The following is a 14828-nucleotide window of genomic DNA, read 5'->3' as shown; positions in this document are numbered from 1 at the left end:
ATTTCCGCATTGTAGTCTTCATATTCTACCGCTGGGCACCAGGTACGCATGCTCTGAGCTGTGTGTAGATATACGCACAAAGTCAAGCACACATTCAAATTGATAAGTCCCACACGTTGCTTAGAAATGATCGTACGCACGGGTTACGCACATATCTGTGCGTACGCACCATTGATAAATGAGGGCCCAGAACTTTTATTTTCTGCTTACTGCAGAAGGCAGGGACTGGGAGACTCATGTTACTGACCAAACACTCAACAGTGATGGCTGTTGGAATGTAGAGCTACTTAACATTTCTTTTAACAAAATAATACCACGTACAGCTCCTTTTAAAGGAACATGCCAACATTTGGGGAAATTAGCTTATCGTCTTCTGCAGAGAGAGACAAGAGGATAGATACCAGTTTCCTCACTGTGCGTTCAGTAGACCGCTATCTGGCTGCACATTAGCCTAGGCATTGTCCAACTAACACCGGAAGGCTAACCGGCACTGTCCGCTTCCATTCATTGTGCTAATCTAAGCTAAGCTGTTTCAAACCCTCCTTGTTTTCTGTCGCCGTTTCCTCCAGCCACTTTGTGAAGATGAAGGCGGCTCTCCTGGTGGAGCAGAGACAACTGGAAGACAAGATCCGCCTGGGCGAGGAGCAGCTCCGGGGCCTGAGGGAGAGCCTGGGCCTGGGCCTGGGGATGGGCCTGGGCTACGGACACTACTAGTCCCCACTGCGGAGTGCGGACGGAGCCGCGGATGTAGAGACGGACAGAGACGGTTTGAGAGGAGCGAGAGAGAGTGCGTTTACTGTCGGGAACAGGGGGGATAATGGACTACCGGCGTTATCGAGAACCCCGCTTATGGCGTAGTAGGTGAAAAGGAGGGGATATGTGTCCGGAAAACGTGTTTTTTGGACACTAATACCGAAAGATAAGACTGTATGGAAGTGTGAAATTGAGGACTCTTGCTATCAGCTCCTTCATCTCGTTTGAAAAGGCTGTTAGTTTAACTAAACGGATATAACCCCTCATGATACTCCCTGCTTCGGACACTATCTCGCAAACGTACTGTGACACACTATACTGTCCAAACCTAATCCTGACATTGTAACCTCACGCTATCACACTACACTGCCAAAGACTTTGCTGTTTGGACGTGTGCGTGTCCCCAGCGACACCGCTCGTTTAGTTCTTTATTTAAGTCTCCTGGTTGAGAGAATGTCAGGGAATCCTTTGGCGCTTCACACTAAAATACTGTATTTCCATTCATGCGGACAGGCTGAGAGTGGACAGAGTGAATGCCATTGAGTAACAATGAAAATCATCCTCCGCAATAATCATCGATGGTGAGAGAGTGCTATTGGAACACGCCAACATTATACGCTCACCATCTTCTCCAGAGTCAGACAAGAAGATAGATACCAGTTTCCTCTCTGCGTTCAGTAGAAAGCTATCCGGCTACAAGCTAGCCTAGCTTAGCACAAATGAATGGAAGCGGATATGCACCACTAGCCTTAGCCTAGCTGTTGGGCAAAAACACTCCTCCCGGAGTTTTAAGCTAGGCTAGTGGTCCGAGTTTTAAGCTAGGCTAGTGGTCCGTATCCATATCTATCTTCTTGTTTGACTCTGGAGAAGACACTAAGCGCATTTCCCATAATATTGGCGTTTTCCTTTTATAACAAGGGTGAAATACGGTGTAAATTTGAGTTGCTTAAATCTCCAATATGTATTTTTGGGAAGAAAGAAATGACCTCTAGAACAATTGGTAACGGATGCTTAGAACCTGTTTCTTATCGCAAGAGAAATCCCCAAGAAATAAAGTAGAGTTAAAAACCGTATTGACCAACATTAACCTTTTAGAAGATGCTTGTATTGTAAATGTTGTAGGAGGGCAGGACACCACAGCAAAACTGATCTTTTCTAGCTCCGTGTTCCAGGGATCCAGGTTTCCTCTCATTAAAGGGCCACTTCACCAACAAACAATGCTACTTTATTTGACGCATAATCTCACACACGTTCAAAAACTCTAAACCGTTTTGCACACATTAATTTAGTTCATGAGTTTTTGGACGTGTGATGTCATCGGGGACATTGAATCCTTGTGTTGCGTTGATTACAGCCCTGTGAAATGAAAAACATCTTTCATTGAGCTGTAATTAACACAACACAAATATTCAACGTCCCTGATTACCTCACTGGTGGCAATATTCAAACTAATTTACTCTCAATAACAAACTAAATGTGCAAAACTGAGTTTTTGGGAGAATGTGAGATTGCGTGCAAAATAAAGCAGTATTGTTTTTTGGTGAAGCACCCCTTTAATTTCATTTCTATCCTGAAACTGCATAATGCACCTTTTTTCTTTTTAGATGAAAGCAGATATTTTCCTTCAGCAACAACACATCTACTATATTTAAACTCTTCCATTATACCAACATATCAAGTACTCTTATTGTCTATAACTGTATTGTCTATATGTTGTTATGCTATGGGGTTTGAGACTCCATTGACTCTCACTATACTGTCACTATAAGGTTGTATGTATAGAAGACACTCATGTTTATAATGTACACGTTTTGTATATAGTGATATTGATTTGATGTAACTGGAATCCATTGTAAAGAACGTATCGAGAGCCCAGGCAGTAGATAACTATTGAATTAATTGTTAAACATTGCAAATGTTTGGGGTGGGGGAGTGGGGGGGGGGGGGGGGCATGACAGGTGCTTGATCTACTTTACATTACAAACGTGGTTTTAAATTTTGAGGTCATAGTATCTGGAAGGCAAATCCAGCGTTCCTCAAGACTTGTAATATTTGCAACCATTTTTAAATGGCGATTTTGGCCAGGTCCACCGTCTGAGGCCAGGACCTTGTTGATAAAGTTTTGTCATAACTGATCAAAGTAAGTAAGTAATAATGCTTGTAGCCCTCCTGACTGAAGATGCACACATTAGTACAAAATTGTTAGCGTCCTACAGAGACCTTGTATCTACACTTGTTGCCATTTCTTTGACTGTAATTGACAGTCTGTATTGTTTTTCATATTTCTGCATCAAAACCAGCTAATACGTTTCTAATGCTTTTAGTAAAATGTCTAAAACGCATAGGTATCGATATCAAACCGGTGTTCTCGATTCCTAAAAATATACAAGGTTTCTGCAGGTTATAGATTAAAGGCTTTGGGGCATAGTACTGAACCATAGAACCTTTTGTTCCGGTTAATTATTCTACAACCCTTCATAAAACTGTAAATGTAATGTTATTTGGTCTTTATCTTTTAACTCCTCGTGGTGATTTGTTATGATGTTCCTTTTGCCAAAGACTCCTGAGCTTTAATTGGACAATTGCCTTTCTCCGTATCTAAAATACTTTAGATAACAATGCATAACGATCCTGCATTTCAATAGGATATCAGAGATTTGGAAGATTCAAAAATGTGTACCGGTAGTTGTTTCCTTTATGATAATTTTTTGAATTTGGAACCACATTTAGTCATTTCGCTGATGCTTTTATACAAAGCAAATTACTGTAGCAACCTCGAGAAAACAAATCTCATTGCGAGACCAAATGCCTGCGCAACAATAGTAGAGATTGTATTCACAAGGTCTTTATATACATCAACACCTTTTTGATTGCTATGACCAGCATATCGTGGAACCGTTGGACTAACAAGCCTGGCAATACAAATAACGCTGCTCCATCTATCGCTTATTGATCGCTAATTGTTGACGTTTTATGAATAGCCTTAATGCCTCGACAGACCTTAAAAACTGCTGAGTCTCATGATATAGCCTACTGTGTTGACCTTTCATCCGAGCAACTTTATTACCAATAGCTGTGTACCCATTGACTATTGGCGATAGCTGATGTGTTTTTAATGCCAAAAGACTTTCCAACATGTCCATGTATACTATTGTTGACTTTTGTATTGTGTATATATATATTATAAGTGCCATTTTCAGAACCAACTGGAACCTTAATGGCTGAGAAAAAAAGCTGGCTTGGGGGACCAGTCGGAATGTATTTCTGCTGTTGATGTTTTTTTTTAATGCAACTTTTGATTTATTACAAAAGAAACGTTGTTTTTTTGTAAATGCAAAAACACTCCTGTGAGGACAAAAAAGTACCATAAATAATAATAGTATTTTAAACTACCTTCTGTGTCGTGTGCCGTGATTTATATCCTTTCCAGATAATGGACCCTTTATGCTCTACTTTTTGTGTCTGGTGTTATAATTCATTCGTTTTTTGGGGGGGAAACTGTTTAGAATGTGGTGTAACGGTTAAGTAAATATGACTGAGGCCAAACAGAGGGTGGCGATGATGAGTGGAGTGTTAAAAAATTTGGCACTTACGGAGCTGGGAAGTAATTCTGCTGATGATTGTGTAGGTTGGGGTTGAAGAGACCTAGTTAACCCTTTCACTACCACACTACAGAAGGTTAACCCTTTACTATCACACTACAGAACCATCTGTAGTGTGATAGTAAAGGGTTAACCTTCTGTAGTGTGGTAGTGAAAGGGTTTGTCGTGTAGCAGTGAAAGGGTTAACCTTATGTATTGTCACAGTGAAAGGGTTAACTATTTGGTAGTGTGGCAGTGAAAGGGTTAAGAGAGGCTGGAGCGAGTTTTACAGTCATGTTTTACAGTCATGTTTAACTCCATGGGGTGGATTGCAAAAAGGTTCAAGTTTCAAGTTGTTTTATTTGTCACATAAGGTACATGTACATAAATGCTTGGTTCTGTATGACCCTCCTGAGATTGTGCTTCATACAGTAAAAAAGTTAAAGAATAAAGACCAAACACGATACAAAATATACAATAGAATATACAAAACAAAAATGTACAAGATGCAAAAAACGAAATGCTAAATGCTAAAATTAGGTAGAGGAGGTAGGGCAAATTTGTAATAATAAATACATAAAATATGGTGTAATGTTTAAACGTTTTTAAAGATATACAAAGACATTATCAGAATGAGAAAATCCATTCCCCTTCGAATTTACTAGATTCATAACTTTTGACAATGAGAATATTGCATGTGGTATTTAGATTCATAACAACATGATCCACATGTGTTCACGTAAAGGGGAATGGATTTAGGACAGGCAGTGAAACGAACAACGAACGATAAAAATAACGGCTCCCGCCAAGTATGACTCTGTTCCCCTTTGTTTGTACCAAAGAGCCGTTCAAAAGAATCTGATGGTTTGCGAACGTCACATCACTAGTATTATTTTCGGGTTCAAACTTGATATCACAATGAAATCAAGCGTATTTAAAGGTAGAATTTGTAATGTCGACAAACAGCCACTGTTGTGGTATTTCTAAGGTAGTCTAAAGAGCCTTAAGCGGTTTCCGGTGGTCGAAGAGAGCCATTTTAAAGGGGCATGTGGAGAGTAAAATTTTTTTTGATCCACTTTTTCTCCTTATTTTTCTATTTTTCTCCCATCCCAATTTCGTATATATTCCAATTCTTCCCTTCCGTCTTGAACGTTGCTAGACTATGCCTCCCACTGGTCCCACTCCCACTGGTCAGCTGTAGTGAGGATAGAAGCCTTGCATCGCGTGTCCCCTCCAGTACACGAGGAGGCAGCCTGTCGCATCTTTTCACTGCAACAGCGCGAACTCTGTGGCGAGGAGTAACGCGTGGGAGGCTCACGCTGCCCCCATCACTTCCTGTTTCCGCCGTAACCCAACCGACCTGTAGGAGTCGCTGTCCACAACGTCCAATCCCCACCCACCGGCTTTCCCTGCTAATTGTGTTAGTATGACGGCCGGCCAAGCCGGTAGCAACGCCGAGAGCTGGGCTCGAACCCAGCGTCTCCTGCGTTAGTGGCGAGCGCCTTGCCCACAGTGCCACTCAGCCGCCACATGTGGAGAGTAATTTGAATAAGAATGTGTGAAGCACTTTGTCACTCAACTGGATTTAAAGGTTCTATACAAATAACGGTCTAGTTACTTTCATGTTATTTCAGGTGTGGTGTTTTTTGTACAGCAGACACAGTATGTGTCCAATACTAATTTCCTTTTCAGGACAATAGAGTATCTTACACAGTTCAGAGAGAGAGTGAGATGGTTGCTTCTTGTCTGGGATATAATGGGGAAAGCAGCTGTTATTAAAGTGAGGCATCTGCATTTTCAGACAGTCAGTGGAAGGTATTGTGGCTGAACATTCAGAAAAAATAAATAACGCACATCCTCCCTTTGTTGGTGCTGAGCCAAACTGTAAAAACAGTAATACATAAGAACAAAGCGGGGCTCGCAACTCACTTGTAGTTCCAATGTGATTTTAATAAACAAAAAAGGCAGTATGCAACGTTTCGACCTTACCGGCATGCTTGAGGAAGACCGGTAAGGTCGAAACGTTGCATCTACTGCCTTTTTTGTTTATTAAAATCACCTTGGAACTACAAGTGAGTTGCGAACCCCGCTTTGTTCTTAGGTATTGTGGCTGACCCACATCAGGAAATAGAGAGGGGGGGTGTAGATGGAGAAGGGGAATGAGGGGCATGGGAGAAATGACAAAGGAAGTATGTTTCAAAAAGAAAGTAAAAACGAGTGAGAATGCTAAAAGAAAAGAGATTCCGTTGAAGGAGAACATGCTGGTAGGGAGCAGACCCGAACGACGAAGAAATAAGTGAATAAACTAGAAGGGTGCGCTCAGTAGAGTGCAAATCTCCACCAGGCAGCAGCCACACATTTCTTCACTCAGAGCAAACAAGCTACAATGTTTAACAAATGCAGACACCATTTATGTCCATTCATTTTCGGTATGCAAACACTCACAACATGCAGAGATCATCCACTGTTTGCGGTGATGAAAAAAAGCCCAACAGTGTTAGCTAGCCTACCAAGGACAGCTAACAGTGACCTGCACGTTAGGCAGGGCTTAGGTGTAGGAGGCGGGGAAAACATAACCAATGAAATCAGATCTCCCCACACTATTATGTATATTATACTAACCTCGTTCCCAGCTTTATCTCGAGAGATAAAGCCTGGTAAAGCACTATGGCCGAAAGTGTGAATCGGGTAGAATGTCTTGCCCCTGAAAGCTGCCTCCGAACGGACCAATTCACGACACGGTGCTCATGAAAATGCACTCCCCCCAGAAAAAAGCTCGTCATTGCCGCCTCACGATACTACATGTACAAAAGGCTGGGAGATTTAGGAGACTGTCCATTTAGACACTTGTTTATTTGTCACAGCATACAAGCATACAGTGAAGACTCTAGCAGTTGTGTTGAAAATGTGTGTTAAATGTCCGCTGATAACTCCATTGTCTTGTTTTTGAGATTTACGAGCGTCTGCTTGTTTTGTTTCGCTGGAGACTAAACAGAACTGGGGGTGCCCGGAAACAGAAAGCCTGTATTTCCGATTAACACTTTAGGAGGCATAGCTTTACCAGCCTAATATTACACACTTAACCTCTTAAGCCCAATTGGCCTGATAGGCTACCGGTACAAGATTTATTTCACGTCATAAATAGATAAGTAAAATTAAGTAATGTCAAGTAATGTCCAACCATTTATCACGTGGTTTTTGTATTTATATCTCACAGGTCGAACAAACCTCAACGTTATTGCCATAAAATACAACGTATATTGTTTCTTTACCTTTCTGTGAACGTCTAGGAAAAACATGTCACAACGGTGAAAATGGCGGAGCTATGGACATTATACAAAAGTAACTGTACTTACTGTTACACACCCCAGTGGAGGGACGCAACACAAGGCAACAGACGGATGCAGAGACACAAAATCGTGCAAAATAATATTTATTCACATAAAAAGGCAACACAGAGATCAAGGACTACCAGTTGCACCAAATCAAAGGAAAAGGAAACCCACCCCCTTTACGGGCACGAAGCACCCCGACAAGTACAGTGGGTGGTGCACACTCTAAGCTAGGGTACTAACAGCAGGTCACCAATGTGATGCAAAATGTAGACCCCAGGGTATCTTCCAGTCCTCAATTGTCCATTTGTGGAAAAACAAAATGTTAGTACATAGAAAAATTAACACCATGGGCTAGGTGACAAGGATGAAAACAAATGTACAATGGTTGGGGTTAAACAGAAATGTGCAATGAAAGACTGACTCCACAAAACAATAACAAAGAATCAGAGCTTTAGGTACCAGCTCTACACACCAACATAACGCAAGCCACAGCTCTACAAGACAACATACACTCAAGATATTTTCCTACCAACTAACAGCGCAAAGAAACAGAGCCTTCACCAGCTCTACCAACCATACCCCAAAGAGCCACAGCTCTACACCAGCAACACAGAGAGCTATACACCAAAGACCTACACAAAAGACAGAGAGAGAGCACTGAACACAAACTGGGACATATGAAGGAGTGTGGAGGTTGATTGCAGATTGGGATCAGGTGCTGGGGACTGGATTGGGGTGCTGATTGCAGGTGGTGCTGGGGACTGGAACCAGGGGAACATCTGAGAAAAAGATACATGTAGACACAGGAGGGAGACAAAAGACAAGACAACCAACACACAATACATGCCTACACACATAACATACCTAAATCCCCATACATAAATGGACAGCGTCCGTAACACTTACAGTAGATTTAATTCACGGTTTTTGCTGCCCTGTAACAGGGTGGTACTAAATCCAGATTTAACTCTGCCACTGGAAAGAGGAGATTTGGGCCGATCCATAGATGTATGACTTGGCCATAATAAGGTAATTTATAAGCCTGATATTCTATATTCTATTATTCATATTTCAAATTGCATGTGTCCAGATGGCAAAATTCTGTACTGTATCTACAAAAAACCCTGTAAATCATCTGCCCTTTATTAATTTGCTTAGATCTTTAGTACACTTGATCTCAAGAAGGTGGTGAATGGGCTCAGTGGCCATTTTTCATGTCTGGTCAATGTTATAGTGTTATTCACTGTCAAAGATGAAAGAAAATTGTATTATAATAATTTATATTCTCCTTTGGTTCATTACAATTTACTCAAAGATAGTAACAGACACAATATTTCTGAGACTGGGAATACATTGCCTGAGGTCCATAGATGTCCCTAGATACCAAGAACATGCAAATGGACCTTGTAGAAGTGGAGCAATCTTCCATTTACTTGGGTATGTATTTTTAGGCAAATTTTCTGAAAATATGGCTAGAGCTTAAGAGGTTAAGCATGGGGTCATGGTCTTCTATGTTAATTTAACCTAGAAGACCAATGAAAGTAGTAGTCTGTAGTGAGTTAATTGACACCTCCCATAAGTCTCTATGACAAACGGTTCATGGGTTATGAAAGGGGGCGTGGCTTGTTTCAATGGACAATGATGGAAATGAATGAATGAATTCATAAATGTTTTTAATGCATATTGCAATAGGTTCACTATGGCATTTCCATGTTGTAAACAGGGGCCAGCGAGCTTATTCCCGGAGGCTCTGAGCAGTGAACCAGTGTAGTATTTACCATCTTGTGTTCAAAAGGTGTAACTTGCACTACATTCATGCCTCATTTGCATTTGCACCTTGCCTTAAAAAAAGAAGTTTTTGTACCCCATTGTTTGCATTTTGTACCTCATTGTCTGCATTTTTACTTCATTGTACTTATAGTTTGTATATTGTATAGTGTTATTCCTCTTTTACTTACTTTTTTATTGTATGAAGCACATTCTCAGGGGCTCATACAGAACCAAGCATTTCACTTTGACAAATAAAAACAAACTTGAAACTTTATCCGGAATATGTATTTCAATGGACAATGATGGAACTCAAATAAAATACTTGTCGTTTATCAATTTGGAAAATATTCCAGAATTCCCATCCTTGACCTGTTGTCATCCTATGTGCTAAATTTCATCCACTGCAGCCTTGTAGTTGCCGAGATTTGCTGCGGACAGAAAGACACACAGACATGACCGATTACATGATCTCCCCCCCAGGCGTTCAGCCTGGTGGAGACAATGAATGAATGAATGGAGAAATACCAAATAGAGGGAGAGAGAGATGAAGGTAGGAGTGTGAATGGAAGGAGTGGTAAGAGGAAGAGTAGATGATACAGCCATAGACATGAACCAGGATCTCTTAACATAACAGTACTGTTTACTGGACCGCGGCGCTGGCTGAAACACACGCATTCACGCGCACACAGACACACACACGCTGGAAGCGTCTATTCTTTCCCCAATACATTTCCAGTTCCGCGTTCGCCTTCTGCGATCTGATTGGCCACTGACTCTACGCCCAAACAGCGCGTTACGCTAATAACGTATTGTTTTCATCTCTATATTAACACTTTGCCGCCCGACCACGAGTTAATACGGGTTTCGAATCCATGCGTTGTGGACAGAATCACGTATAAAGCTGTGGCAAGTTGTTATTGCTTTTATATCATTTTAATAACCGGGTCAAGGTCGCGGAGCGGCACTGCATATATTCCCTAGTCTGTGAATTCGAGGATGTGCAATACCGGCCAGATCCTCTTAGGGGCGCCATCGCTCCACTGCAATGTGCCCTGTGGGCGAATGGATGACTTTTTTTTTTTTTTTTTTCAATTGAGATTTTCAGTACCCGGATTCTGAATCAGCATCTTGTACCGTGGATTTATCATCAGCCAATGGACATATCGATCTACCAGATGCCGATCGATAACGGGGAAATGCTCGGGGTATCTCACCGGCTCATGGTAAGATCTTTTTCACATAAATTACAGCCGGATAAGAGCGTGCTATGATACGCAACCAGCCGAGCAGTGTATGTGGCTAGTTACACGACCACTGTTATTGGTAATCAATAATAATAAACGACGCCCCCCCCCCCCCCTTTGATGCATACATGCTTTGGGACAGTCCCGATGATATGCAGTTTGAGTTATTTCTTTAGCATATGTAAAACGGAAATGCCGTTGAATATAACGTTAGCAGCTATTAGCCCTATAACTAGCCTTCCAGAAAATATACGAGACAAAATCCGCTATAATGCTTATATTCACGGTGCTATAAAATGACAACCTATTGATGCATTTTTTTTTCTTTAAGCCATTTTGAAGGGACGGTTTATGAACTCAATTGACAATGAGAATGGACAGATAGCAATACTATAAAGTATTGATTTAGCTGTACAAAAAGACACCGGTCTGTTTACAAAAGCTGGTCCTCAACCACTATATTAGACGCATCCCAGCGGTCGCCAATCTGTTAACGTGATTCCATCAACACAACATAAATGTTCAAAACACGACAAGACAGTTTGCATCACTTCCCACGGTTCTCGGCACTTATTCTACCGGTAGTGCGGTAGTTGTTGCCACGGTATTGGGTCTTTGGGTGAATACTTCATTGGCGGGGAAGAAGAACACTGATAGCGGTGTGTGGACCGTCCCGCGAGCCCCAGACCACCGTCCCGCGGCCCCAGGCCACCGCCCCGCGAGCCCCAGACCTATTCTAGACCTATTCTACCGGTAGTGCGGTAGTTATTGCCACGGTATTGGGTCTTTGGGTGAATACTTCATTGGCGGGGAAGAAGAACACTGATAGCGGTGTGTGGACTGTCCCGCGAGCCCCAGACCACTTCTTCTTCTTTTGAATTTTATTGGCGGTTGGCACATCCTTCTGAGTGCATTACCGCCACCTCCTCTAGCTTGACACGGTCGTAACGTTACAATACCGCCATCTTCTGGACCCCTTTACCTCCCACAATGTCCATTCTACTTCACCATCCTGAAGTGCAGCTAACGCTGCCTCCCCCTCCCCCTCCGCGAGACATGCTTCGCCTCCCGTGGCCTGACTCTGAACTACCCGCTCACTCACACCCCCCTTCTCTAACTCTACTAGATCAGCCACCCTCTGTAACTCCCTTATAACATCCTCCACCATCAACCCCTCCATACCCAAGTGTCCCACTGCTGCTTGTACTACCAACTTGGTCCTAGCTGTCCTACCACTAACCGTCACCGTCGTAATCACTACACCTGCCACAAAGGCCACTATCTCCAACTTCTCCCTCCACACCCTCCTCTTCTCCTCCTGTACCTCCTCTACTGTCAGATGCCCTTTCCTAAAACCCAGTTCCCTCTCTTGCTCTCCCTGATCCTTCTGCACTATCCTCACTGCCAACTGCCCTTCTCTAAACCCCTGTCCCTTGTCCTGCTGTCCCTGTCCTACCTTCCTAGCTGCCTCTGCATATGAAATCCTACCTTCCCTTCTCACCTGCTGGACCACTACCTCTCGTTTCATCGCCTCACAACCCCAATACCCTACCTACACTATGCTTCCCACCACAACTACAACACCTCGGCTCCACTCCCTGTTCACACTCCCCATACTTATGCTCCCCACTACATCTACCACATCTCTGCCCCTTCCTACACCCCTTAGCTATATGTCCAAACTCCTGGCACCTGTAACACCTCAACGGTTTCGGCACAAACTCCCTAACCCTATGAATGAATGAATGAATGACCTTTATTTATATAGCACCCTTCACAGCACGAATGCACAGGGTGCTTTACACTACAGCTTGATATAAACACAATAAAAACAAAATCAGAAATAAATGACAACAACAACAAACAGCAGTTAAAAACAGTGAAACCAGATAGAAAAAGTAGAATAAAAGAATTTGGATAAAATCATGAGTCACTAATTAAAACAAAACTATAGAACAGTGAGGACAAGAAAAAGTGCCTATGCATGACCAAAAGCCTGTCTGAACAAATGTGTTTTTAATTGTTTTTTAAAAGAGTTATCAGAGGGGGCAATTCGCAGGTCCAGGGGGAGAGCGTTCCAGAGCCTTGGTGCTGTCACCTGGAAGGCTCGATCACCCCTTGTTTTAAGCCTGGACCTGGGGACCACCAGGAGGTGCTGATCGGCAGATCTGAGTGAGGGGGTGTTTGTGTAGGGATGGATGAGTTCAGTGATGTAGATGGGGGCCTGACCGTGAAGTGCTCTGAAAGTGAAAGTGAGGACTTTGAAGTGAATTCTATAGTGTACCGGGAGCCAGTGCAGGGATACCAGAATGGGAGTGATGTGGCATGATTTTTTTGACCTTGTGAGTAGCCTGGCTGCAGCATTTTGGACCATTTGTAGTTTATCTGTGGATGATTTGGTGAGACAGGTGAAAAGTGAGTTGCAGTAGTCAAGCCTAGAGGAAATAAAAGCATGCACGTTCTAGTTCAGAGTGAGATATGATGGTGCGTAGTTTTGCAATGTTTCTGAGGTGAAAGAAGCAGGTGCGTGTGAGTGTTTTGACATGTTTGTCTAGGTTCATGGCCTGGTCGAAGACGACACCCTATATGCCATAAACCCTAAACATACCACTTTCGGACTAACCTCACCCTCAAACTGAATGACTACCGTCCCTGTCTCCTCCTTCTCTGCCCCTCTCTTCATCCTTTCTACACTCTTAACTTTCCCATTACGTTCGTCACTCCTCAACTCTCCTAACAGCTGCCCTTCACTAACCTTAATTGGAATTCCACTAATCACCCCCTTGCAACCACCATCCCTTTTCTCCCCTACTATCGCTACTCCACAGACCTTCACTTTGCCAATGCTCTTTATTTCCCTAGCCTTCTCTACCTGCACTACACTTACACATCCTATAAACATCCTTGCGTACCTTACCTCTCCTAACTGCGCTTTAATGATTCCTGACAGCTGTCTCGGCTCTATTTCCCTAACCCCGTCTTCTCCCTCAAATCGCACCACTACATTCAACCCTTCTACAAAATCCTTCCCTCTGCCCTCATCCTCTGACCCACTCAAGCTATCTCCCCTCTCTTTCTTCCTCTTACTCCCCTTCCCCTCACTTCCCCTACTCTTATTCTCCACCTTCGTCCACCCTTCTCCCCTGCTCCCCTCTCCCTCACTACACTCCATACTGTCACTATCCGTCTCCTTTTCCTTGGCTGAAGTCTCCGTCACCTCACTTCCCTCTCCACACGTCGCACCCCGAGGGGACAATGGGCTCGCACCCGGCGACTCGCGTCCCTCCTGACGCAAGTCCTCATTCCATTCGCTCCCATCTCGATTTACCCAAAACCCTGGACAGTCTTCCACTGGCCGGGGCCAAACACGAGGACGCCACATTCCCAGCCGATAACATGCATCGTTCACCTCCCACCACCGCTCACTCCCCTTCATGCCCGGTCGCCACCCGCTCTCTCTCACTCCTTCCAGCACCATCGCAGCCTCACTTCAAGGAAGCCTTCTTCCGGTGTATTTTTTAAACTCATCAGTCTCGTTCCACACATCAGATGCACATCACTGGGTTTGGTGTGAAGCAGCTTGGTTCCAGCTGATCAACAGAACAGAACTTGACTGCAGTCAGCTGGAGCTTGTATATATTCATGTGGACGTCACGGCGGGTGCGTCCGCACCAGACCACTGTCCCGCGGCCCCAGGCCACCGCCCCGCGAGCCCCAGACCACCGCCCCGCGAGCCCCACGGGATGAGACCAGGTAGAATTTTAGGCGCACAGGAAACAAGGCTCGTGGGGCGGTGGTCTGGGGCTCGCTATTTGGTAGTGTGGCAGTGAAAGGGTTAAGAGAGGCTGGAGCGAGTTTTAGAGTCATGTTTTACAGTCATGTTTAACTCCATGGGGTGGATTGCAAAAAGGTTCAAGTTTCAAGTTGTTTTATTTGTCACATAAGGTACATGTACATAAATGCTTGGTTCTGTATGACCCTCCTGAGATTGTGCTTCATACAGTAAAAAAGTTAAAGAATAAAGACCAAACACGATACAAAATATACAATAGAATATACAAAACAAAAATGTACAAGATGCAAAAAACGAAATGCTAAATGCTAAAATTAGGTAGAGGAGGTAGGGCAAATTTGTAATAATAAAT

At 43.4% G+C, this 14828-nt stretch overlaps 1 protein-coding gene across 3 annotated transcripts in view; it reads left to right on the top strand.

The window, feature by feature from the left end:
• shroom4 (shroom family member 4) overlaps positions 1–2648 on the top strand; it is a 159403-nt gene extending 156755 nt beyond the window's left edge. For all 3 annotated transcript variants that reach the window (XM_084327495.1, XM_084327494.1, XM_084327496.1), the window contains one exon: positions 570–2648. In XM_084327495.1, coding sequence (XP_084183621.1) covers positions 570–714 — 145 coding nt within the window. In that variant the 3' untranslated portion in view covers positions 715–2648. The remainder of the gene's footprint in view (positions 1–569) is intronic.
• The last annotated feature ends 12180 nt before the right edge of the window (positions 2649–14828 follow it).

Source organism: Notolepis coatsorum (assembly GCF_963971535.1).
Source record: "Notolepis coatsorum genome assembly, chromosome: 13".
Classification (NCBI taxonomy): Eukaryota; Metazoa; Chordata; class Actinopteri; order Aulopiformes; family Paralepididae; genus Notolepis; species Notolepis coatsorum.
Note: the sequence above shows the minus strand (reverse complement) of the source record. Positions and strands in the feature narration are given on the sequence as shown.